This window comes from Lepidochelys olivacea (genome assembly GCF_965140295.1).
Source record: "Lepidochelys olivacea isolate rLepOli2 genome assembly, chromosome: 9".
Taxonomy (NCBI): Eukaryota; Metazoa; Chordata; order Testudines; family Cheloniidae; genus Lepidochelys; species Lepidochelys olivacea.
Genome location: NC_140419.1, coordinates 24,589,775 through 24,616,751, shown reverse-complemented (window position 1 = coordinate 24,616,751; position 26,977 = coordinate 24,589,775). Strand labels below are relative to the sequence as shown.

General features: G+C 41.6%; 1 protein-coding gene across 4 annotated transcripts in view; it reads left to right on the top strand.

Moving 5' to 3' along the window:
• KCNAB1 (potassium voltage-gated channel subfamily A regulatory beta subunit 1) overlaps positions 1-26,977 on the top strand; it is a gene marked incomplete at its 5' end in the record, with an annotated part of 237,651 nt that overhangs the window by 206,789 nt on the left and 3,885 nt on the right. For all 4 annotated transcript variants that reach the window (XM_084639176.1, XM_084639177.1, XM_084639178.1 and 1 more), the window contains 5 exons: positions 10,661-10,746; positions 13,755-13,875; positions 14,760-14,854; positions 25,103-25,223; positions 26,706-26,794. In XM_084639176.1, coding sequence (XP_084495302.1) covers positions 10,661-10,746; positions 13,755-13,875; positions 14,760-14,854; positions 25,103-25,223; positions 26,706-26,794 — 512 coding nt within the window. The remainder of the gene's footprint in view (positions 1-10,660; positions 10,747-13,754; positions 13,876-14,759; positions 14,855-25,102; positions 25,224-26,705; positions 26,795-26,977) is intronic.

Below are 26,977 nucleotides of genomic sequence, written 5' to 3'. Positions count from 1 at the left end.
TTTCAACTGTGTCTGGCCTTGGTGCACTCACCAAACTGTCATCATTTGGACTTTGTGCTTACAGTTTCCACCCAGGTCTTCACCTCCCTGGATTGGTAGAGGATCCCCCAGTTGGTGGTCTTGGGTGTTCCCTTCATCAGTTCCCAACCCCCAGTATCCTTAATCTCGGTGACTTGAGCACTTCAGGACTCAGGGCCTATGGTCTCAGGAGGAGCTCTCCCTACACATAAATGTCAGAGAGCTCAGAACGGTCCTCCTAGCATGCCAGGTGTTTCTACCCCAGATTGCACGCAAAGTTGTATGAGTCCTTACAGACAACATGGCAGCCATGTTTTACATCAACAAGCAGGGAGGGGCACACTCTTCCCCACAGTGTCAAGAGGCCATTCGCTTGTGGGAATTCTGCGTGAAACACTCAGTCCACCTTGAAGCTTCTCACCTTCTGGGAGCCTGGAACAATCTGGCAGATTACCTCAACAGCTATTCATCTACATGATCTCTCCAGACTGGAGAATTTCCAGGCCTGGAGAATTTTATGTGGGTCTTGAGAAATAAACAAATTTTTTTGAGCGATTAAGATAATCTAATTCAATTTACCTGTGACTGAGAACAGGTTTGACCCTTTGGAGCATGTCAGAGTTTCTCATTGAATCATGCAAATTAGCAAGGAAAAAGCCTCTGAGTCATCTAGTCCACTCTCTGCCAAAGCTGGATTGCTCCCAGAAGTTCTAAGGTGTATCAAATCACTTAAAATTCTTATGTTAGGCATTGGACAGCTGAGTTAAATTTTTTTCAGAAGACTAATTAATTTACATTCAGAAAATCCGTTGGTGCAGATGATTGTAGTCTCCAAGGAGACAGACAAAACTCTGCTAATCTAAAAAGGTGAGACTCATAGTTACTATTATCAAAAAGTAATTTTTTCTGTACCCAAAGCCAGTGGCTCTCATCTTTCCAGACTATCGTACCCCTTTCAGGAGTCTGTCTTGCAAATTCCCAAGTTTCACCTCACTTAAAAACTACTTGCTTACAAAATCAGACGTAAAAATATGGAGGCGTTACAGCACACTGTTACTGAAAAATTGCAGACTTTCTCATTTTTACCATATAATTATAAAATAAATCAATTGGAATATAAATATCATACTTACATTTCAGTGTATAATATATAGAGCAGTATCAACGAGTCATTGTTTGTATAAAATTTTAGTTTGTAGTGACTTTGCTCGTGCTCTTTATGTAGCCTATCTAGGGGAGTTTATGTACCCCTGGAAGACCTCTGTGTACCCCGGTTGAAAACCACTGCCCTAAGCAAATACTAGAACGTTTTTATAATGAAAGTAATTCCATATCAGGTGCAGTATTCAACCCACATTTATTTATGAAAGGCTCAAATTAGTTCACTTAAGAACTAATCGCCTTGTTTCCCTTCCTCTCAACTCCCAATATTGTCATTGTTTCATTTCCCACATCCCTTGGTGACTCTCCAGAGTGCCAGGTCCTCTTTTACCTTCCCCAACAACCCTCTAACAATTTCCCTTCCTCCCTCTCTCTCTCACTACCACTAAAAAGTGGGGGTAGGCCATGTGCCATGTGAATTACGGCTACTGAGTTTGCTAGTGCAGACAGTGTCCAGTAGGCTCCTCATTTCTGTGAGTCATCTGTACAAATGCACAGCCCACTATGCTCAGTTTAAGCAGCCTCGCTGGTTGGCTCTGGATTCCCAGTTAAAATCTCAGGAGTTCTGTAATGGCAAGTACTCTGTGGCTGAATTAAAAAAAAAAAGCATAATCTTTTACAAGGACCTAGAAATCACTATTCAGTTTCATAGAAATATCTAGAGACAGGCCCTGGCCAAAATCCCAAGTCACGATCTGGATCTGAATTTGCAGCTCAGAACTGTTTATCTAGTGGCCTGATGTTGCACATTAAATGCGAACACTCCAAAATTTACTAAAATTCAGTATGAGTCCAAGTCTCCTTATCAGAGATATTTTCTTCTCTCTTCTGTAAAATGATTTCCCTTTTTTAAATGATTATAATAATAATTCCTTTTGAAAAAGAAACAATTCCTTGATTACAAAAACAAATATTGAGGCTTCTGGGTGGGTATATTGCATTTTTGAAGCTCCATGCATCATTAATCAGGTTTGGTTTATTATCTTGTAACTCTAGAGTGTGTAATTTTAACGAAGAGGCCTTTCAGGAGACCAGCACTTCAGTTATGGATGTTCTAACACAGGGATTTAACAGTTCACAGTTTTAAGCAGCAATAACCAATCTAAAGAATGCACTAGCTCTTTACATTGAAAATAATTCAATACAAACTACAGAAACCAACTTTGGAATCTTCATTTCATTTCTTTTTTGAAAATAAAATATTTTTGGATTTCCATGGAGGCAGCTCATCCTCTGTGGAAGAACCTGTGGGAGGTGCCCAAAAGAGGCAATCCCTCCATGGTCCCTTTGCAGAGTTCATTCTCTGTCATTCCATTAAAGGGGGCCAGGAGAATGAGGTTTATGCTGCAGGGCCAGTCCATAGCCCATGAGGATTTGCAGGAGGCTTGGGCTATCTACATGGAAGTGCTTTGCCTCTGCACTAGTTCTGCTTCCTTGAAGCCCCCACCTCCACTGGAGCCATGCTACCAGGGATTTCAACATTGGTGGCTGCCTCCATGAAAAGGGGTGCTCTCCTGAAAAGGTAATATACCTGCGGGTTGCATTCTGTTGTTTTTATTGCTTAAGATTCATGGAGCTGAAGTGGGAACAGTGTGCATCTCTCCCCTGCCAGCCTAGTCTCCACTCTTTAGCCATGCGTGGACATGAGACCCATGGAGAGGGGTGGTTCCACAGAAGTAGCTGAGCCCTGCTTCCTCACGTTAGTGAGATGATCAGTGTGTGGAATATGTCCTCCCTGTTCAGACAGAAGGAGGATGGAACTGAGCCTTGGGAAGAAAGATATAATGGGGACCACTCCTCTTCTTTTCTGTCTCAGAGAGACAGGCAGGGGGAGGACATTCCCTGTGATTAATAAGACACAAAAGAATACTACATGGTTTTTATACTTCTTATACCCCTCATGTCATGGGATTTTTAAACACAGTTTTTGTAGCAGTGGTTACAGAAAGGGGAGCTTTTAAGAATCTTTTTCTAGCTAAAAATAAATCACTTTTGTTCAGGGTTATCAAGTGGAAAGTGATGTTATGTTGCTGTTAGTCTGTGGCCGTGGTCTGTGGCTTTGGAATGAGTTATTGCTCTCTTCTGGGCAAGGAAAAGTTTCATGGAATCGGAATTAACTTTGAATTTAGATCAGATGTGACACCTCACCTGTACCAGAGTGTTACTTATGAGAGCTGTTGTTAAGTGTAGAAGAACCAAAAGGCATTTGGAATTTCTTAACAGTATCTTTGTGTTCAGCAGAGAAAGAGAGATTCCCAGAGTGTAAGATCAAAACAGCAGCCTAACAGCTTAGCAGCCCGCACTCTTCTCTGCAGCTGAGAACGCAGCTTAATAAGAATACAGGTGCAAGCAGATAAACAACATTCCCTGTTGAGCCTAGTCACCTCTAGTCAACTGGAAAATAGCAGCTCATGTGAGTTCCAGGTTAGCCCATGTCTATTCATTCTGAGGAGTAAGGCACTGGCCCAACATTTGACAATGCACAAGGGGATTGCTGCACTCATAGAGATCCCTATTGAAGTCAATGGGAATCTGCACATATTGTCAATGGTAGGATCAGGACTAACTCTTTAGGTGCTGAATTAAAATATTCTGCAAAGCACATGCTAACAATACTTTATTTCTAATACATCACGGGATTCACAGATTAATAGCAATTGCTTGTGTGCTGTGTACACAACAGCATTTATATACAAAAGGAGAGGAAATGTTATGATTTGTGGTATAAATATCTGGGGCTTGCTTTCATACTCTTAAGTAGTAGAATTAAGTAAATTATTCCAGTTAATTATAAAATAATAATTGTTGTCTTCATTTCATCTCCTGCCACACACACCAATTATAAAATGCTGCTTATCTTTGGCCAAATTTTGTTTAATAAATAACAGTAATATAATAAATGAATAACAAAAACAATAAGCACTTCCATTTGGCCTTTCATCTGAGATGTGTCAGCAGTTCATAAATATTCCTAGCATCTGTGGTAGAAGAGGCACAGGGACCAGGATTTGACTCTTAGGAAATAATTTTAATCGACTTTAAAATTGTTACAGTCTGGAGGGGATTGTGTTCCAGATTCTAAATAATTATTTATTTACAATCGATCAACAACTTCCCCCCGCGAACCTGATAGCTACTGTTTCTGTAGGATGCTGACATATTTATGTTCCCCTGTGCAGGCAGCCAGCTAGCTAACAGAGGGAGCAAAAGACCTATTCTCTATTCGCAAACCTCTTCCCAGAACTATTCAAACATCACTACGGTTACATTTGTTAGATAAGATATACACTTTGCCATGCTGACTTGTGTTCTATTTTTTAAAGGCTAGGGGGGAATAAAAATCATCATTTACCAAAGAGGGTAAGAGACAAAGGTTAGAAAATGTTGTATTCAAACTTCAAGAAGTTATTACTGCAATAGAATCATAGAATATCAGGATTGGAAGGGACCTCAGGAGGTCATCTAGTCCAACCCCCTGCTCAAAGCAGGACCGATCCCCAACTAAATCATCCCAGCCAGGGCTTTGTCAAGCCTGACCTTAAAAACTTCTAGGGAAGGAGATTCCACCACCTCCCTAGGTAACGCATTCCAGTGTTTCACCACCCTCATAGTGAAAAAGTTTTTCCTAATATCCAACCTAAATCTCCCCCACTGCAACTTGAGACCGTTACTCCTTGTTCTGTCATCTGCTACCACTGAGAACAATCTAGAGCCATCCTCTTTGGAACCCCCTTTCAGGTAGTTGAAAGCAGCTATCAAATCCCCCCTCATTCTTCTCTTCTGAAGACTAAACATCCCCAGTTCCCTCAGCCTCTCCTCATAAGTCATGTGTTCCAGTCCCCTAATCATTTTTGATGCCCTCTGCTGGACTCTTTCCAATTTTTCCACATCCTTCTTGTAGTGTGGGGCCCAAAACTGAACACAGTACTCCAGATGAGGCCTCACCATTGTCGAAGAGAGGGGAACGATCACGTCCCTCGATCTGCTGGCAATGCCCCTACTTATACATCCCAAAATGCCATTGGCCTTCTTGGCAACAAGGGCATGCTGTTGACTTATATCCAACTTCTCATCCACTGTAACTCCTAGGTCCTTTTCTGCAGAACTGCTGCTGAGGCATTCAGTCCCTAGTCTGTAGCAGTGCATTGGATTCTTCCATCCTAAGTGCAGGACTCTGCACTTGTCTTTGTTGAACCTCATCAGATTTCTTTTGGCCCAATCCAATAATTTGTCTAGGTCCCTCTGTATCCTATCCCTACCCTCCAGTGTATCTACCACTCCTCCCAGTTTAGTGTCATCTGCAAACTTGCTGAGGGTGCAATCCACACCATCTTCCAGATATTTAATGAAGATATTGAAGAAAACCGGCTCCAGGACCAACCCCTGGGGCACTCCACTTGATACCAGCTGCCAACTAGACATGGAGCCATTGATCACTACCCGTTGAGCCCGACAATCTAGCCAGCTTTCTATCCACCTTATAGTCCATTCATCCAGCCCATACTTCTTTAACTTGCTGGCAAGAATACTGCGGGAGACCATGTCAAAAGCTTTGCTAAAGTCAAGGAATAACACGTCCACTGCTTTCCCTTCATCCACAGAGCCAGTTATCTCGTCATTAGAAGGCAATTAGATTAGTCAGGCATGACTTGCCCTTGGTGAATCCATGCTGACTGTTCCTGATCACTTTCCTCTCCTCTAAGTGCTTCAGAATTGATTCCTTGAGGACCTGCTCCATGATTTTTCCAGGGACTGAGGTGAGGCTGACTGGCCTGTAGTTGCCAGGATCTGCCTTCTTCCCTTTTTTAAAGATGGGCACTACATTAGCCTTTTTCCAGTCATCTGGGACCTCCCCCGATCGCCATGACTTTTCAATAAAGAATAAACAAAGCCATCATTAAAAAGTAGACACTCTTTGAATGACTATTTATCATATAACCCACTGTTTGAACATACTCAAAATTCTTTCACTATTCAGTGCCACGTTAGTTACCTGTTCATCATGCTCTTTATTGGACCAGAAAATGCTCACAAATTTAATTAGGCCTTTAAAGTGGGTGAAATACAGTGTGGCTATGTCCAAATGAAAAAAAATGACTGCAAGATCTACTGTATCCTTCCTTTCTATGGGGGGAAAAAAGAGTCTAATCAAAATAAAATGTAACAAGCTACCAATGAAAAAATAAGCTGTACATAAAATATAAAGAAACAAAAGCATGGTAAGAGGGATAATTTCTAGTTTGATGAGATTTCTTCTCTGAGTATAGATGGAGACTTTATGTTTATCTGTTTCTCACTACCTGCAGAAAAATTCTCATAAAAACTCCCAAGATTTTCAGAGTAATCTACCCTCTGCCAAGCTTTTTTGCTTGATACCTTTACAAAGAGGATGAGAATGCTTGTGATATAAAAGGATACATGTCTTCAGGAACTGATACTCTAGACAGTTATATATGCTGCTACAAATGTAGTGTATAATTTAATAAGAAGCCACAGACCAGGCTTTCTCAATCCATCTAAATGATCAATAGCTATGATTCCATAATAACTTGACTGCAATTTAATAGGTCAAAAATCCATCACATAGATTTAAACTCCAATCAGTTTCTTGCAGCTTTCTTCCTTGAAAAAGACAGCTCCTGCTGGTTGCAAGACACCCTGTACTTTACTGATAATATGTTATTAAATATTAGGGATAGTTTCTTATGCCTCTCAGACCTCATCTGGCTTATTTTTGTCAGGTATCGTTTAAATGATATGCTATCAGAGTGGGTAAAAAATCAATCATGAGGATAAATATTTTTCCACATAATGGATTTATTTCTTTTTTAATACTGAGATGTTTTTGGCTGAATTGGGTTTCTGGAAAGAGGTTTCATGCAGCATTAAGTTTATAGATAAGCAAGGAAAGGGGTTAATTACTGGGTCCTGTGCTACAGAGGAGTAAGCTCTAATAGGAAGATTAAAGTTGTCAGACATCCTGCAGGATACTGTGCAGTGTGAGTCTCTTGATTTTTGGTGTGTTTTAAAGCCCCAGTTTCTGGAGTCATGTGAATACATAAACATCTCAGTTCAAACTAAGGCATAAGTGAGAACAAAGTGATGCGTAGGCTGAGTGAGGGTCCTCTGTGCAGTGGTGAATTTCACCCTCAGTGAGCAGTCATGGTACCTATGGGCTGTGTGTCCAACTGCTCATTTTTGCACACACACAGTTCTGAATATATGGGTCCAAGAACTAAATTTGCCTTTGTTTGTTGCTAAATTAACAATAGTGATTCTGAATGAATTACATATTCCATCCAGAAAGGCCGTTGTGCCCAAGCTCAGCAATAGACACAGCATTATTAAAGGTGGCCAGGATAGTGATTTTCCCATCATGATTAATCATGAAAATAACCAACCTCTTGTGGGCCTACACTGGGACAGAGCAAGAATTGAGACAGGACAAATTTGGTTTCCCATAAGCCTGAGTCAGCTAGCACGGGCGTGGGTGTTTAATTGAATTGTAGCCATACCCCATGACACTGGGAAATCCAGTCATCAATACATGTGGTGTGCACTGATTCAGTGTCCGGGGGCTTGCACTGATTGGATTTCCAATGTTAGACACCAAATAAAGTAGCACTCCCAGAGTGTGAAATTCCCCGCCATGGAAAGGGTCAGCAGTATTACTAACTCCAAATCTTCAAAAATCTTGAGTCAGGCCCCAAAAAACAAGAGCGTTTTCAAAAACAATAAAGTTGGCGTTCTTCGCTCTCCAGCCTTTAGGATACACTCAGGTAACATTTTCTAGCTTTTCTATGCAACCACGAGGGCCAGAAACTTAACTTTTTTTCTTTTACTGAAAGCTGAGATTCCCACACCATTGCTTGACTCCAGGAGCTGATGCTTTAAAAAAGCCAAAACACTGAATGATCAGTAGAAGGCCAAAACACTACTTAAGTCCTACTTAAGAGATCTACAGGCCTTGTGCTGGCCTTCTGCACAGGGGTGAATTTCACCCTGATAGAATATATTGCCCCACCCCATGTGATGTAGTAGATGACACAGTCGAGGAGCTTCCAAGTGCAGCCTGCAAGCTTAAGAACAGCCATGCTATCAATATTTGTGGTATAGCTGCCAAGCTGATCAAGCACGGCAAGGTTTTGATCTTGGGGTGGCTGACCCATGTTATCAACAAAGTATGGATTCATGAGAAACTCCCCAATACTGGCACTTTGGGATTATTCTCTCATTTTGGAAAGGGAAAGGTGATGCTCTCGAGTGCTCTAATCACTGTGGCATCACATTGCTTTCCATGCCAAGCAAACTGTTCATGCTGGTTCTTCTTGAGCGTGTTAAGACTACCATAAGGAATCTATGCCATCTACATCAAGCTGGGTTTATGCCCAGCCAATCAACCATGTAGCAGATTTTTACCATTAGACAAATTACTGAAAAAGTCCAAGAGTTTTGGTGCAGGAAGGATGAGGTGTATATAGCCTTTATTGATTTAAACTTCATTTGATTGATTCAAACTGCATTTGACTTTGTTGATCGTCATTCTTTGTCTCTGTCTGTAAGCTGTTGTTGTGCCTAGCGAGCTCCTCAACCTTCTCATAGAAATGCACCACCAAAATGAGAGCTGTGTCCACTGAGGTATTAGGATGTCCAATTGGTTTGAGTACAACAGCGGTATCTGTCAAGGGCGCATGGCTGCCCCTGATCTGTGAAATAGCAGTGAAGACATGACGGTTCTGCTTTTAACTTGGGTTAGCAACTCGAGTTCAAGCCTATAGGGCATCCTGAAGTTGAACTCAAGCTGCTAACCTAAGTTAAAAGCCATGTTGCCGTGTCGTCACTGCTATTTTAACCCAAGTTAGCTAATGCTGTTAGCTACTCCGAGTTAAGAACACATCTCTGTTTGCGGTATTGACACCCTAAATTTAGGCACCCTAAATAAGTGGCCTGATTTTTTTTAAAATGTGCTGAGCACTCCATAGCTCCCATTGGTGAGACCCAGAGATTTTGCTGCTTTCTCAACCAGTGAGGTGAAATCCATTCAGCAACTTTGCTTGACCCACTTCTGGTTGAGGCATTCTGATCTAATGGACTGAGGAAGGAACTCAGGAGTCAGGATATACAATTTCTGTTTGTGGGGCTATCACTGACTCTCTGCGTGACTGTGGACAAATTAGTTAAACCTTCTGCACCTCAGGTACTCCATCGGTAAATGGAGAGAAAAATGCCTACCTAGATTTGTAAAGGTCTTTGTCTTCCATAGACTTCAAAGTATTATATAAGTGCTAAATTACATTATTAATGGTAAAAAATATCACCTCTTCCATAGTCCCACATAGAACTGATAAGGACTGTAAAATTCAGGGGTGGGGGAAGGAGGCATAATCTAATACTTTGACTGACACACAGTGACGGTGTAAATGGACAAAGAAAAATCGGCTGTACTGATGTAACCAACAGTCTGATTCGCCAGTTCTATATTTCATCCCTGGCATCTGAACAATCTTAGTAAAAAGCAAGAAGACTGCGTGTATACTTGTGTTTTGTAAAATTAAATTAAAAAGAAATCTTCTGAACTGAAGTTTTTAGCACAGGTTTTTAGTCATTTCGTTTCCCAAACCTCTTCTACAACGCTGCCCTCTTGTGGTCTTAAATTTTAGAAAAATGTCATGAATAAGCATGAGCACATGTAATAATACTTTGTTTAATAAGAAAATTTACATTCACTACCCACCATGGTAATTCTCCTAAAATTTGCATGTACCATGCAGCTTCATCCATATACAGGAAAAAAGATGCAAACAGGTGTGTTTGAAGATGGAATATATTATTACATAGGCTACAAAGCTATTATTTTAGGGTTGGTTTTAGTTTCATGTTGATCATTGACCAAAACTGCTTAGCCCATTATGAACTATTAATAGCCACATATTTACTGTAAAGGTGGGTGGGCCCAGGGAAGATCCTTCCATCTGGACATCATCCATCCTTGGGAGATTCACAATCTCAACCTGGATCCAGCTGCTAACTTGGCAGCTGCCACCTATTTCTATAGTAGCCTGACCCCAGGGCTTTATTTCTTATCTCATGCATATCTTCTATAACTGGAACTCCATGTCTTTTTAGTGGTTACACCCCATTTACATTATTAAAGTGTATTCAAATCAAGTTCTAACACGCCAGTTCCAAACACCCAGAATTGTTGAGTTTGAAATCTGAAAACAAGCCTTGTAGTTTGGGCCTGACTCCCCTGTAAAGTTGGGTGCATGTACTAAAAAAGCAAACATTAATGATGGATAATATTAACATCCTGTTTTAGGCTGGTATTTATTTAGTGATCACTATATAATGTACTTTCGCATGTAAACCATCGTGTGCTCTGTTATTTACAATTGTTTGTAAATATTGTGTTAATTTGGGTGGTAAATAGTTGGATTAATATGAAATTTCATAGAGCTCTCATCTTTTTCTTCTTGTACAGAAATTGTCCGAGCAATGACACATGTGATAAACCAGGGGATGGCAATGTACTGGGGAACCTCACGCTGGAGTGCTATGGAGATCATGGTAATGTAACTTTTAAAAAAGTATCACCAGTTTCTGTTACGTACTCTAGATCACATTCAGGGCTGCAGAATTTGCCAAAATGCAAAGCAAAGGTTGAACAATAAGCACCTGTCGATGCTGGTTTTAAAGTTTCTGAGCTGGTTTTAAAATCTGTTCAGCTAAACCAATTTTAAAACCAGTTACAGTTGTTGTGTAGACCCACTTTTAGGTGTATTAAGGTGGCCTGACCTGTTTTTACTGAACTGATTTCACAACTCCTGTTGGAGTTCTCCAGATGGGCTCAATGGTCCTGGATGCTTCAATAAACTTCCCCAACAACAGTATCTGGGAATGTGTCCCATCTGGGTGCCAGGGGATGATGTTGCACTGAATATGATTCCAATATTGGGGAGAGTTTTTCCATGGATAACTCAGTCAGCTGGCCACACAGCCATATTAAATAGATTTGTCAGCATTACTATCCATTTCAGAAATCTTAAGACTAGAAGCAGACACTTTTCTAGTAAAAGACACTGTAATTGTTATCCCTTATTGTGATGAAAAAAGGTAGACCTGTAGAATTTGAGTCCTGACTGTTTAAGTCCCATAGACATTGAAGCCAGTTTTTCAATTCTGAGGAGTTCTTGCTTCGTCAACCAGGGCCAAAAGACGAATGAGCCTGGCATCAGTCAGGAGGTCAACGGGAGCTCAATAATGTATCAGTAAATTATAAAATCATTTGGCTCAAGTCTGAGCCTGAAGTTTACCGTGACTCTGAACTTGACTACATCAGGGATTTTTGCAGTGGTGTAGCTATCCCCAATGCACACCAGTGTATATGTACTGCGTAGATGCAACTCGGCCCTCGCACCAGGATAAGTCGCACTGGCACAAGCCCCACTTGACACCAGTGCTGCGCACCTACACTGGCTGTTTGTATGGGTACAGCTATGCTAGTGCCCAAATGTAAGTCCTGAATGTAGAGGAGCCCTTTGAAAAATAAACAATAAAAAGAATAGATTCCACGGCGGCTTGGTTCTTTCAGACATACTTTAGGCATCCACTGTCTGTGCATCGGTGAAAGCACAACCTTGTCTAGGATAAGAAAAAGGCTTTAGGTTCTTTTAAAACATAATAGCTGTGACAGTCTCCCCAGGGAGCCAAGAACAGTAAACTGCTGTGAGCCTTGCTGGAGCTTAAACTGAATGACAACTTACTGCCACACCAGTTTGTCTGCCTCATCAGCGAACAACTTGAGACTCTGCCAGTCTCAACCTTGTCTAAATCTTCACAGTGAACCCCTGTTCCCAAGTTCTCCAGAGCATCTCTCTGCAGTGTCCAGCTGCTATCACTGGACATTCAGTGAAATTACCAAGTCCGCTGCCTCCAAAGAAAGTGCACACACCAGCCAGTTAAGTTAGCTTTAAGTCTGCCCCTAAACAGCACTGAGATGATTTTATGGTAAAACCAAAAGTAAGTTTGTTAATAAAGAGCAGAGATTTAAGTGACAGTAATTAAGGATAATAGAAACCGTAAATGGTTTAAAATAAAGCAAATATAAAACATTTTCTAGAGTCTAACAGTTAACAGATTACAATCCTGGTCTCAGGCAATTTCTCACTTACTGTCAGTTCTCAGCACCTTCAACCCACATGGCTGGGGATCTACCTTTCAGAAAGCGCTGGCCTCTTTGTCCCTTAAGTGATGGCTTTTTGCTTCTCCTTATATTTCCCCAAAATCATTGTTTTGTTCCCAAAGTGAGGATGACCCCCTTGGGTTCAGACTCTGGTCATGCTGTTTGTTCTTTAGCAAGCGGGGGCCTTCATCCCATTGGTGTCATCACTTAGATGCAAATGTTTGTCCATTGTCTTTTGCTTGTAATCAAGCCATGTTGTTTCCTCCTTCCCCTGTTAGCTCAATCACTCTGTTTACCACAGATGCATATATTATCCATTGTCTTTGGCTTACGAAGCTTGACCCTGGCGGACTGTCCAATATACATTCCTTTGTCTAGGACAAATCTGTTAATGAACTTTACTTGGATTGCTTGGTCTAAACATATTTTAGAAGCATATATCCAGCACACCTACATAACTCTTGACATGCTAACTGTACGTACATCATACAAGAATATTAATCACTAGAAAGTCACCAGTTTTCATACGATACCGTATGAAATACTCTTTGGATAAATACGATGACAACAGTGTGTTATGCATAATGAGTTTGTCAGGCATGGTAACAGTTGTAGTCAGATAGAGAACCCTTTGCCAGTGGGCACTCAGAGGGTCACATTGGATAACCCATGTTGATTAACTGCTGTTTAAAAACTTGTTAGCTCCTAATGCAGACAAGTTGTAACACCTTTATCAACATGTTGGTTGGTTGTAGTCAACCCAAGGCTGCTGAGTATTGCAGCAGTGGAAAATGTAATGGACTTCTGGGATGGAGATCCATCAGTTTGAGGAATTTTGATTTCACCTTGTAGAGAAAAAGGAACAACTGTGTGTTGTGTTTTCAGAGCTAAGTACCATGAAAGCAATGTGAGCATGTATGGTCAGCATGTAACCTATATTTCACTGCAGTGACATTAGATCTTATACACGCCTACAGGTTAGTTCAGGTGTGACGTGAGCAGAATCTACAATTGCTGGGTATTTTTAATAATTGATTCTTAGGGTTACTATTAACCAGTAAGGGTCTGATCCAAGAACCTCTGAAGTTAGTGAGTCTTTCCATTGACTATAATGGGAGTTGGATCAGGTCCAAAATGCCCTGAGAATTTGTTGTATTTGTTTGAATACACAGAAAACAAAACATCAAAAAGCTATTTGAAAAGAAACTTGGGAAACGTGAATATCGATATTGCATCTGACGAGAATGTGGGAATCTACTTTGCAGCAGATTCTTTATACCTAAAAAGGTCTGGGACATGCACTGATTTTGTGGATGCTTAGTTGATTGATATGTTATATTCCACAAGGATAGTCTCTGTTAATACTTCATTTTATTTTACTGATTTTGTACAGGAAGCCTATTCTGTAGCAAGACAGTTTAATATGATTCCACCAGTATGTGAACAGGCTGAATATCATCTTTTCCAGAGAGAGAAAGTGGAGGTTCAACTGCCAGAATTATACCACAAAATAGGTAAAGTTTTGAGATTTGCTCTGTTCTCTCATTTCTTACTCTTGAGGAAATGATATGCTAATGGCAAGGATACAGAATCCTTTCCTGTATGTCCCTGTTAAATAGAAGTGTGGCAGAAGACAAACATCTGCCTAGCAATCCAAAGAGAGAGACTGGCTCGGTATAGCTCTAAAAGTAGATATCTGTTACTTTGAGATGCTAATTTCTAAAGCCCAAATGGTACCCCACATCTGTGCAGAAAGGGGGGCCACCCTGCACTCCTCTCATCTCTCCTGTGCTGAAGGGGATGTATCTGCCTCCATAGCACAATCTGCCCCTTCAGTGGCTCCAGGCCACTCCATGGAGTCTGTGGTCAGGGGTGGGGTGGAGACAAAGTGGGCTGGAAGAGGAGCAGATTGGCCAGGGTGCACTTTATCCTCCCCTCTGCTCCTGTGGAGAATGCACCAGCAGGACTATCTTTTCTCCAGATCCACTCCCTGGATGCCAGATGCAGTGCAGAAAAAGGGGTGAGACAGCATAACAAAGAGAGGTAGGGGGCATTGCCACCCATCAGTGAGACACAGGAGCCAAGACAAGGGGCAGGATTGGCATACCTCGATAAACTGGGAAGAAAAGGAGCCAGCATGAGGCAAGCAGCTGCCACAAACAGGACTGTGCCAGTTGCTCTAAGAGGGATCACAGAGCCTTTTTTAAAACTGTGAAATAACCTTGTCCAGGTCCTTTTAAGGAAGAGACTGTTGTTACCATTACACTGCCTGAACATCACTAATAACTGTCATAGGAATAAGCGGTACACTTGGTCTTTCGGTTTGCAGTCAGTCACATTTATGATGTACCAATATGTCACCAATTCACTGTAATTTCCTTATCCGATTGCTTGGTAGGAGTTGGAGCAATGACATGGTCTCCACTTGCCTGCGGGATCATCTCCGGGAAATATGGAAATGGGGTTCCTGAAAGCTCCAGGGCTTCACTGAAGGTATTTCTCCAGAGCTCAAGAGAAGGGGATGCATTGCCTTTGTGAGGGCTTGAAATGAAATATAAACTGATTCATTGTAATAAAGCTGCCCCTATGCCCAGCTCTGTTGATAGGTCAGCTCAGTTTCTCTGGCAACTATAGACCAGTAGGAGTAAAAATCTGTGTTAAAGAAATTCTCAGTTTCACTGCCACAGTTTAGTCCATTGTTGTGATCCTGTTGATTAGCTTTGTGGGTATTCTGGGCCAGATCCTTGCTGGTGTGAATTGACCTAGATGTACTGAATTCAGAGCTCTACCAGTTTACACCAACTAAGGATTGATTTGGCCTTCTTTATTTTTCTTCATTCTGATAACAGGGTTTTCCAGCCTCTGAGGGCAGAGCCTAATAAAACCATCTTGGACATAAAGATATAAAATTTAGGGGAGCCCAATTCTGGCAGTGCCTGTGCCTTACCCTGTCACTCTCCTGTTTGAAGGAATTTGATTATGTAGGCTATGCCTACATGATCATAACAGATATTCCATGTCCAGGACTCCAAAGGAAGTAGAATAATGCTCTGCAGCTGTCTAATCAAAGCAGGAATTGTAATGGTTTGTGCTCTCAAATGTATGTTTGTTCGAGACAGAGAACTTTATTTCAGAGGTTTTTATCACTAATGTTACCCAGCAGCAGGAGAGCACCAGGCCATAATTACAGGTTGGAGGACAGCAGGATTTTGTCCTCAGCATGACCCACATAATTCCTCTGCACAAAGCCCTTTTTACTCAGGCTTTGCCTGAAGACTCAGAATACACCCCTAGAAATTAGAAATGTAAAAGACCCACCAGATTGCATAGTCCAGAGGAGGAATGCAGCATGTCAGCATGTCTGGAGTGGCTCATGACCCTGAGTGCCTACCTCAGGGCAGATTGTCAGAAAACAGGCAGATACCCCAAACTGGTGGTGTGTTCCATAATTAGATTTCACCAAGCCAGTGACGAATGTGAACTCCTGGATCACTATACCAGTCTTACTGTGGAGTCACAGACAGTCCCCTTAGCCTCTCCAGTTTATCTTGCCACCCAGACAAACTGGACTTTGTGATAAAATGGTTACTTTCACCAAAAATCACATCACATTTAGGTTGGTTCCAGTCCCAAGATACCAGTCACTTACACCAAACTTGCCACTGCTAGCCAATTCTATAGTAAACTAACTAAAAGTTTATTAGCTAAGAAAAGGAAATGAGAGTTATTGAGAGGTTAAAACAGATACAATATATGCACAGGTGAGTCACAGTTTGTAATTCCAAATGGTGGCAGTGATGTAACAAACTGCCAGTTTCCCAAAAATCTTTTCAGGGTACCCAGATTGTCTCTGGGGATCTCTGCTTTACATCTGGTACACTTCCCTGTAAGAGTCCAAACAGTCCAGAGATGAGGATCTTTCCTTGAACCCATACTTATAGCTTTTTCTCACAGAAAACAAGCTGACAGTGTCACTACCCAGGTGGGCTTTTCCTTTGATGACAGAGACTGAGGAATGCATTTTGAATCTTTGACCTCCGATCATCACACACAATGACCACTTTCTTTGAAATTAGCACTTTTCTCTTAAAGTTCTTCATTTGCATTCCATAAGGCTTCTTTCTCATTTCATGGGTTATTTAGTTACAGGGGTATACACAATATAAATGTTTGCTACTACATTATAACAGGATACAGATAAGTGAGAACAATGCAAGTAACATCCCACTAGTTTTCATGAAGTTTAAACACCAAATACAGTTACACATTTAACAATCACTTTGATCTATACTAATATGCAAGTGAATTGGCCTGGGGCTCTGGCATGAGCTGGCACCTGGTCCACAGGCCATAGAGTATTTTGTATTGTCCTATCTAGTCCAACAGGTTCTAAGATTTCATTGTAACCAAAAGCACTTTGCAGCTGTCTCTTTCAGAACATTTTAAAAACCAAAATGGCTTGGTCTGTCTACACTGCACCGCAGTGCTCGCTACGGGCATGTGAATAGCAGTATCTAGTTTGCGTTAACGTAGTCCTGTTTAAATAAGGACTATGTTAACATGCCACTAAGTTCCTTTTAGTTTGCGCCAGCAGCATCCAAACAAGGCAGTTACAGTGCAACACTTGGGTGCCCTTTGCAGTTCACACCCCTGTTGTCCACATTGCAGCCCACTGTAGACACAGCCTCAGCTTCTCTCCTGCCAAGAGATCATCTTGGTACAGGAGTGAGAAGGGGCATCAGGAAATCACTTATGACTCCTTGATTCTTAGGTAGATCTGTGCTGGCCTGGGCAAACGTTAGGACAGCCAAGAAGCTGTCTGAACCTAAGGCAGCTAACTATAGTCCCCAAGGGAGTGTATGCCAGTTGGAGTGCAGTGTGAGTCAGTCACAGCCCTCCCCATCCCCAGAATAACCACTATACCAGGGGGCTAAGGAGAGGCAGGCATTGGAGCTGGGACGAACCAAGATAAAAACGATGCAATGCAAGGGAGTCTAATCTTGCATTAATGAGAGCACTGTTACTTGGCCACTGAGGGCTAGATTCACAAAGGGACTTAGGTGCCTGTTACATTAGGTGCCTAAGACCCACATTTAGGTGCTACTGGTGTTCACAAAATCCCCACTCGGCTACCGCCTCACCCTATAGGCACCTAAACTCACTTGGTAGTAGTAAAAGTTCCCTAGGCACTTACATTTCTGCCTCTGAGCATGTGCATGGCTGCCTCACTCTAAGCAACCAGACACCTATCTCCCACCTAAGCCCCAGTGTGGTTCACAAACCAGGGAAGATAGGTGCTTGGCTGCTGAAATCACAGGTAGGGCTTGATCTGGTAGGCATGCTCGGAGGCTGCCTAACTCCAGAAATAGAACAGTGGGAAGAGCAAAACTGAGAATTACTCTATAGCCTGTGGGTAAGGCACTCAGCTGGGAGACCCTGGATTCAGTCCCCCTACTGCAGTGACTATTGATACACACTGATGCAGCTTTAACAAGACAGATTGAGGGAGCCCCATATCAGAATATCCCATAGTTCAGTGGTTGTTCGGGTGCTTGCCTGAGATGTGGCAGATCCCTGTTCAAATCCCTTTGCCTCATCAGGCAGAGGGGGGACTTGAGCTGGGGGGTCTCCCATATCCCACATGAGTACCCTAACCACTGCGCTAAAAGTTATGAAGGAGCTCCCCCGCCTCCTCCTCTTGCAAGAAACACCTTAGGTGCCTAACTCCAGGCGAGGGTTCACAGCTGAGAATCCCAAGCAGAGCTAGGCACCTATCTCAGCAAAAAGGGCGGGGCTTACCACAGAACCCGATGGTCAGCATCTCCCATTGACTAGCTTAAGTGGCTCCCTAACCAGGTGCTGGCTTTTGTGGATTGCATTCTAAAGTGCCTCTCTCCCCATTCGTTGTATAAGGCGCCTAGGCACCTTACTCAGGCTTTGCGAAGCAGTGGTGTTCCTGTGATTTTTTAGGTGCCTAAAAGTTAAGTGCTACATTGCTCAGTGACAAACTTCCTAAATCCCTATGTGAATCTAGCCGTAAGTCCCTTCTACATAGTAAAAAAAAAAAGCAGGACTTCAGAAGGGAATGCATAGCTAAGTGCTTTATTAGCATGATGTGGACAGTGCTTAATCTCTATAATCTCGGATTTACACATTCCCCACTCACACCCCATTTTGAATAGTGCACACTTGCAAGTAATGGAGTAAGTGCACAGGAAACTCCAGCCTTACTGCTGCTCAGGATGGAGGGCTACACCTTGCGCTTAACCTTATATCCTTGCATAACTCTCACTTGCACTGTGCTGGAGTGCACCGTCTTGCACACCTGGCTGTGCACTGAACAAGGGAGCAAAGACCAAGGCATTAAGTCTCCCACCTTCCCTCTAAAGATAGTAAATATAACTGGGTCAGATATATCCATCCCTGCCCATCCCGGCTAATATCCCTGATTTATCTTCAGTTAGTTCCATAGTGTTGCACCAGAGATTGATTTGGCCCACTATCACTGTTTTGTGTGAGGAAGTTGAGGCAGAAAGAGGTAGTGACTTGCCCAAACTCATACTGGGACTTTGATATGCCAGAGATAAATCTTAGGATCCTAGATTTCGGTCCTGTGCTTTTACCTCAAGATTTTTTCTTCCTCTCTTGTCTAATATTTTAGAGCATCTCAGAGCCCCAGCCCAGTCAATCTTATGAAACGTCTCTATTATTTTCTTTCAGTGCCTGGAAAAAACCCTTTTATGAATCACAGAATCATAAACTATCTGGGTTGGAAGGGACCTCAGGAGGTCACCTAGTCCAACCCCCTACTCAAAGCAGGACCAATCCCCAACTAAATCATCCCAGCCAGGGCTTTGTCAAGCCTGACCTTAAAAACTTCAAAGGAAGGAGATTCCACCACCTCCCTAGGTAACGCATTCTAGTGCTTCACCACCCTTCTAGTGCTTCACCACCTCCCCCACTGCAACTTGAAACCATTACTCCTTGTCCTGTCATCTGCTGCCACTGAGAACAGTCTCGATCATCCTCTTTGGAACCCCCTTTCAGGTAGTTGAATACAGCTATCAAATTCCTCCTCATTCTTCTCTTCTGCAGATTAAATAATCCCAGTTCCCTCAGCCTCTCCTCATAAGTCATATGATCCAGTCCCCTAATCATTTTTGTTGCCTTCCACTGGACTCTTTCCAATTTTTCCACATCCTTCTTGTAGTGTGGGGCCCAAAACTGGACACAGTACTCCAGATGAGGCCTCACCAATGTCGAAGAGAGGAGAACGATCATGTCCCTCGATCTGCTGGCAATGCCCCTACTTATACATCCCAAAATGCCATTGGCCTTCTTGGCAACAAGGGCACACTGTTGACTCATATCCAGCTTCTCATCCACTGTAAACCCTAAGTCCTTTTCTGCAGAACTGCTGCCAAGCCATTCGGTCCCTAGTCTGTAGCGGTGCATGGGATTCTTCCATCCTAAGTGCAGGATTCTGCACATGTCCTTGTTGAACCTCATCAGATTTCTTTTGGCCCAATCCAATAATTTATCTAGGTCCCTCTGTATCCTATCCCTACCCTCCAGTGTATCTACCTCTCCTCCCAGTTTAGTGTCATCTGCAAACTTGCTGAGGGTGCAATCCACACCATCCTCCAAATCATTAATGAAGATATTGAACAAAACCGGACCCAGGACCAGTCCTTGGAGCACTCCACTTGATACCAGCTGCCAACTAGACATTGAGCCATTGATCACTACCCGTTGAGCCCAACAATCTAGCCAGCTTTCTATCCACCTTATAGTCCATTCATCCAGCCCATACTTCTTTAACTTGCTGGCAAGAGTACTGTGGGAGACCATGTCAAAAGCTTTGCTAAAGTCAAGGAATAACACATCCACTGCTTTCCCCTCATCCACAGAGCCAGTTATCTCATCATAGAAGGCAATTAGATTAGTCAGGCATGACTTGCCCTTGGTGAATCCATGCTGACTGTTCCTGATCACTTTCCTCTCCTCTAAGTGCTCCAGAATTGATTCCTTGAGGACCTGCTCCATGATTTTTCCAGGGACTGAGGTGAGGCTGACTGGCCTGTAGTTCCCCGGATCCTCCTCCTTCCCTTTTTTAAAGATGGGCACTACATTAGCCTTTTTCTAGTCATCCAGGACCTCCCCGGAGTGCCATGAGTTTTCAAAGATAATGGCCAATGGCTCTGCAATCACATCCGCCAACTCCTTTAACACTCTCGGATGCAGCGCGTCCGGCCCCATGGACTTGTGCTCATCCAGCTTTTCTAAATAGTCCCGAACCACTTCTTTCTCCACAGAGGGCTGATCACCTCCTCCCCATGCTGTGCTGTCCAGTGCAGTAGTCTGGGAGCTGACCTTGTTCGTGAAGACAGAGGCAAAAAAAAGCATTGAGTACATTAGCTTTCTCCACATCCTTGGTCACTAGGTTGCCTCCCTTATTCAGTAAGGGGCCCACACTTTCCTTGACTTTCTTCTTGTTGCTAACATACCTGAAGAAACCCTTCTTGTTATGCGTAACATCTCTTGCTAGCTGCAACTCCAAGTGTGATTTCGCCTTCCTGATTTCACTCCTGCATGCCCGAGCAATATCTTTATACACTTCCCTGGTCATTTGTCCAGTCTTCCACTTCTTGTAAGCTTCTTTTTTGTGTTTAAGATCAGCAAGGATTTCACTGTTAAGCCAAGCTGGTCACCTGCCATATTTACTATTCTTTCTACACAGCAGGATGGATTGTCCCTGTAACCTTAATAAGGATTCTTTAAAATACAGCCAGCTCTCATGAAATGTATTTGAAGTTTATTGCAGCCTAGTGGCTGCAAGGCACCTTCTATAAATAGAAAAGGAGTACTTGTGGCACCTTAGAGACTAACAAATTTATCTGAGCATAAGCTTTCCTGAGCTACAGCTCACTTCATCGGATGCATTCAGTGGAAAATAGTAAACCTTTCGAGTCACTCAGCAGCTGAAAAGCAACTACTCATAAAACAGGTTTGTTTAGTGCTATTCAGTGCTTCCAGCAGAATTTTTAAGATGACAAAAAAATAATCTTGAATTCCTTGGACGTACAGGGTACTGTATGCTCTAGAGAAGAGGTTTTCAACCTGTGGTCTATGGATCCCTGGAGGTTTGCACACTGTCTAAGATTTCCAAAGGGGTTCACACCACCATTCAAAAATTTTTAGGGGTCCACAAATGAAAAAAGGTTGAAAACCACTGCTCTAAAATAACTACCAGAGCTATTTCAATCAGCCCTCTGTGCCAAAGGCCTTACACTTAATTTGGCTATGTAACAGCTCTGCTCAGGATGGGGCTTTTGGCAATCTGAAGATTAATAAATAATAGGGGTAAAGATATTTTCCCAGCAGTCCCACCAGTCTATATTACTCCAGCAAGCCATACAAAACCTTTCATTTGCATAAATACAAGGTTTTGTCAGCAGCACTCACTGCCGGGGCTTGGAGAGAGTGGGAGTATAGGGACTTTATTACGTAATATGAAACATCAGGGAATTTGCAAGGTACATCAGGAGGCTTTTATAACATTCATATTTAAAACATGATTCCTTTGTATTCCCCTACCACAGAATTGTATTTAAACAGTAGTTTTGGAAGGAAATTCTAAATATATAGCAAGCGGGCATTTTGTCCATTGTAAACTACTGTTATGCTGACAGAATATCTTGAAAAGCGCCTTGCACTGGTAATAAAAATGGTTCATAGCTCTGATATATTATGCATGAGTTAAGTAGCGTGCAGCTTTTACCTTCATTAGCTTTCTTGCAGAACATCCTAATTTTATATCTCCTTGCCCCCTTTTAAATCCTCATCTCTCCATACTCCCTATTAATTAAATTCAAGGTGCGAGGCTAGATAAGATTACATTTAGAAGCCCATTGTTAAAGAGGAGCAAAATTCTTTAAAGAACTAAGCAGTAGTTTTTTGAATTCTAAAATGCTGGAGCATCACATCATACTAGACTCAGATACAATTCATTCGTTGGTTGGTGATATGTAATTATCAAAGTGAGTTATTTAATCTATTTAAATACGGTGTTAGCTCCATTATTAGAGTTTAATCCCATAGATTGTTCATAACGCAACACCTAACTTTACTACACTATACTCTTGTACTCTTTAACATTACACAGCATGCTCTGCCCTGCCCACACTGTAAAGTCGGGAGGAAGGAATAACTTTGTGGGTGATGCTCCAACCTGGGTTCATGGATTCCAGCGGGAGCATTCTCTGGCCAGAGTGAGGGTCTCTGTAACAAGGAAATTGAGAGGGTTGGGGAAGAAAAGCAAGGTAATGGGAGGTTAGAAAGGAGTTTAGTAAGAGTTCACTCTTTGAATGTTGGTATTAGCTCACTTACCCACCCTGGACAATGAGCAATCACAACAAAGCTGAAACATCAAATGCATTACACTTGTCTTTAATTCTTTGTCATGCTGCTGTCCTGCCATTAGCACCAACAATTCAAATCTCAAATTATACACAGACTTGTTTTATCTATTAAGATGCAGAAAGGTAACTTTCTGCACGCTGGACCTGCTCTAGGGTTAAGTGCGTAAGAAAACAGCAGAGTAAGGTTTTTCGTCCTGATCTGTACCATGAAGATTAATGGTACTCTGTTACATTACAAATGGAATCAATCTGACATGCCAGAATCTACGTGCATCCAGAACTTTTCATTTTTATGTCTTGTTTCACTGTAAAAAATGACATATAGCCCCCCAAAAAGGCAACGCTTTCTCTGGTTATGAAGCCGTCTTAGTACTTGCTGTTATCTCTGATGTACTGTCCTTATTATGGCTGACAGTTTGAAAAATGGCACCGCATTAAGACATCAGCGTTTAAACAACATTTTAAAAGACTCAAGATATTTAACTAAAGAATGTCTTTTGGATCATCTCATGGGTAAAAATCAACCTTCTACAATAAATGTAAAAGGATGAAGGATGGCTCCCCACATTAGCTCTTCTCAACTGTTTGAGGCTGAGAAATAATACAGCAGCACTAAGATGAGTATCTGAAAGCATTTCACACATACACTCTTTTATAGATGCTCATGTAGGAGCCAGTGGAGTCAGCAGACCTGGGTTGTGTTCCTGGCTCTGCCACTGAATTGCTGTGTGATCCTGTGCCTTAGTTTCTCCATCATAAAATGAGGATAATGCTTAGTCCACCACTACAAAGCACCAAGAGATCTAGGGATAGGAAGCACTATAAGAGCTCCAAGGATCTCAAAGTGCTCTACAAATATTAATTCATTAAAGCCTGCAACAACCTTGCAAAATTACCCCTGTTTTATTATTACCAAGTAATTACATATAAAGTGCTTGGTGCTGCACAAGACACAAAAGAAATCACTATCTTTGCCCCTGAGACCTTGGAATCTTAGTAGACAGACAATAAACTTTAGGTTTCACAGGTAAAAAAGTGAAGCACAAAAACCTGACTTGCTCAAAGCCACACAATTTATGGAGGAACTAGCAATAGGATCCAGCTCTCCTGTCACCCAGTCTTGTGTTTCAACCAGAAGATCTTTCTCATTCATTTCTTATAGCCTTTATTAAATTATACTCCTTTTGAATTAGATTGTTTGCCTATTCAATAGATTTCAGCCAATCTACTTAAAGAATAGAATTCAGCTCTCTATTACACATATGATATGCACAGAGAACAAGGTTAGAATTATCAAAATATTGTATTTGATCGCAAAGAATCTATTTCCTCAATGAAATTCACAAATCAACGTATAAAGATATGTTGTAAACTGGCAGTGTTCAGATGTGGATCCAAATTAGGTTTACACTAGAGTTCAAGGTTGAGGGTGAAGGTTCAGGTTTGGATTAGAGGGAATTGAAATCTCAAATTGTTCTGATTAATTTTTATAAACATTGAACGGTGATAGTTCATAAAATCAGCTGTCCTTCCAGGATCCTAACACCCTGAGCCAAAATCTAATGAGAAGGGCTGAGATTTTGCTTGCATGCTCCCCAAATAGAAAAATAGAACCATTCTGGGTTTGGATCCAACCAGGAACCAAAAGTGAATGGGGTGGTTTCACATTCCAGGGTCCATATTCGAGGTTTTAGTTTTAGCCCATCTGTCGTGTAAACGAAACAAAATATCAGTGTGGAATCTACAAGACGACTCATTTTCATGCAGCAGAAGTTTTGTATTATTCAAGCTCAGTTACTACCTCCTGAGTGGGCTAAGATTTAAAAAAATAAAATAAAAAAAAGCTGCCAGTAACAACTCTGAATTTTTAATTGAATTTGTAATCACTGTTTGCAGTGTGGTTGTAGAGACATGACTTAGGCTTTGTCTACGCTACCTATCTTTTAGAGACACAGGTGTACTGCTGAAAGGTGCCCAGGGTAGCTGCTGTTGGATGGCAGGAGAGAGCTCTCCCACCAACAAAAAAACTTCCACCCCCAAGGAGCGGCAGCAGCTTTATCGGCAGGAGAGCACTCCTGCTGACAAAGCACTGTTCGCACTAGCGCTTTTCATCGGTAAAACTTTTGTCATTCGGGGGTGTGTGTGTTTTTTTTAACGCCCCTGAATGACAAAAGTTTTGCCAACGAAGTTTCAGTGTAGACAAACACTAAGAGCTCTGTGGCGCTGAAAAGCTTGTCTCTTTCACCAACAGAAGTTGGTCCACCCACCTCGTCTTGGTAATCAGTATTAGTTTTAACCTTCCAATATACTTGATTCCTAGTGCTACCAGTGGCTAAAGGAAAAAATTGTAAGTGAAGAAGGAAGAAAACAGCAAATAAAGCTGAAAGACCTTTCCCCAATTGCAGATCGTCTTGGATGCACACTACCTCAGCTAGCAGTTGGTAAGAAATACTAAAAGTATAATTTATTGCTGCTTTCTCCCCTCTTGCTTGATACTTGACTTGGTTCACATCATAGTATTAAAGAAAAATAAACCACTCAAACTAGTACAGTAATTCACATATACTAAATTTTGTGCTTTGCTGATCTTTGGCAGATCATTGCCAACTGTCTTGCACAAAGCCATGGGTACTCCATTAGTATTCACTCATTCCATTTAAGTCTCTGAGTGAGGGATAACTTAAAAGCCTTAATAGCCAGAGAACCAGCAGTATCCTTGGGACCTGCTACGTTTCAAATGGCACATTCAAAGTGACAGTGAGTAAAGATAGCTTTCTGTTTCAGAAAGATGTGATTTAAATCAAGCGATCACTCAGAAAGACAGATTAAGTCAAGTGATCATTTAGATAATAATAGGTTTCAGAGTAGCAGCCGTGTTAGTCTGCATCTGCAAAAAGAACAGGAGGACTTGTGGCACCTTAGAGACTAACAAATTTATTTGAGCATAAGCTTTCGTGAACTACAGCCCACTTCATCGGAGACTAGGATGCCGGGGATGGATGATGATTGATGATGTAAGATGCAGTGCTACTTTATAAGGAGGCATGCACTGACCGAACATGATGAGTAGATGAAAGGGAAGAAATGCTTTAGAATAATGTAAAATGCCAGTTTAAACTACTACTCTGTATTCTTGACCCATCATCCTCTAACAAAGACAATATCCATTTTCTTATAAAACAGCAATAAAGTGAGCTAGCAATTACTATGAATTAATCACAAGTGCCTTGGTTTCTTGCAGCGTCCCAGGAATGTGGTACCTTTGTAATAGCCAGAGACCTGGTTGACTCGTGTTTTAAAATACAGCTAACACAGCAAAGAAACACCTTTTTTCAAAAGGAGAGGTCATTAATCATTTCCCATATGTTAAATAGTTTGGGAATGTTTAGTTGAGAGGGGAAATAAATCAGGAAGAAGATAAAGCTATACCATATAATGAATAATATAGAGAAGGTAAATTGAGCAGTCCTATTTACTCTTTCCCATGTGAGAACAAGGAGACATTCAATGAAACAAAGGCAGCAAATTCAAAACTGAAAAAGGGAAATATTTACACAATGCCTAGTTAGCCTGAGGAACTCATTACCACAACGTATCAAGTGCTTATTAACATTTTTTAAGGAATTTGACTTTTACATGGATAATTAAAACATTCAGTTATATTAGATGGGATCCTTCTTTAAAAAAAAAAGTGATATAAACTCTCATGCTTCAGAACACAAACCAACCACTATCTGACAGGGATGAGGAAGAAACTAGCTCTATGGACAGGTTATTCTATAGTTAGCTACTAAGGGGTTTCTTGCACCCTCTTCTGAAACGTGTTATTGACCACTGTCAGATAAATAGATTCTGGACTAGACTGATCTAGATGCAGTATGACAATTCCTGTGTTCCTAACAGTCATGTAAATTTATTCCCAGCATGGTGCCTGCGAAATGAAGGTGTGAGTTCTGTTCTTCTAGGATCTTCCAATCCACAGCAACTGATAGAAAATCTTGGAGCCATTCAGGCAAGTAGTGTATGAATAAATCCTAATAATATCAAGAGCATTTACTTACTTCTCTTCAAAGTTGTTTCAAAGTAGCATTGTACATACCCTGAGTCTAGGATGTTCAGTATCCTGAATTTAAAGGTTTAATACATTTTCAGTTCCAGTTCCTCTGCAGTCTACTGATAACTTTAATTAAAGAAA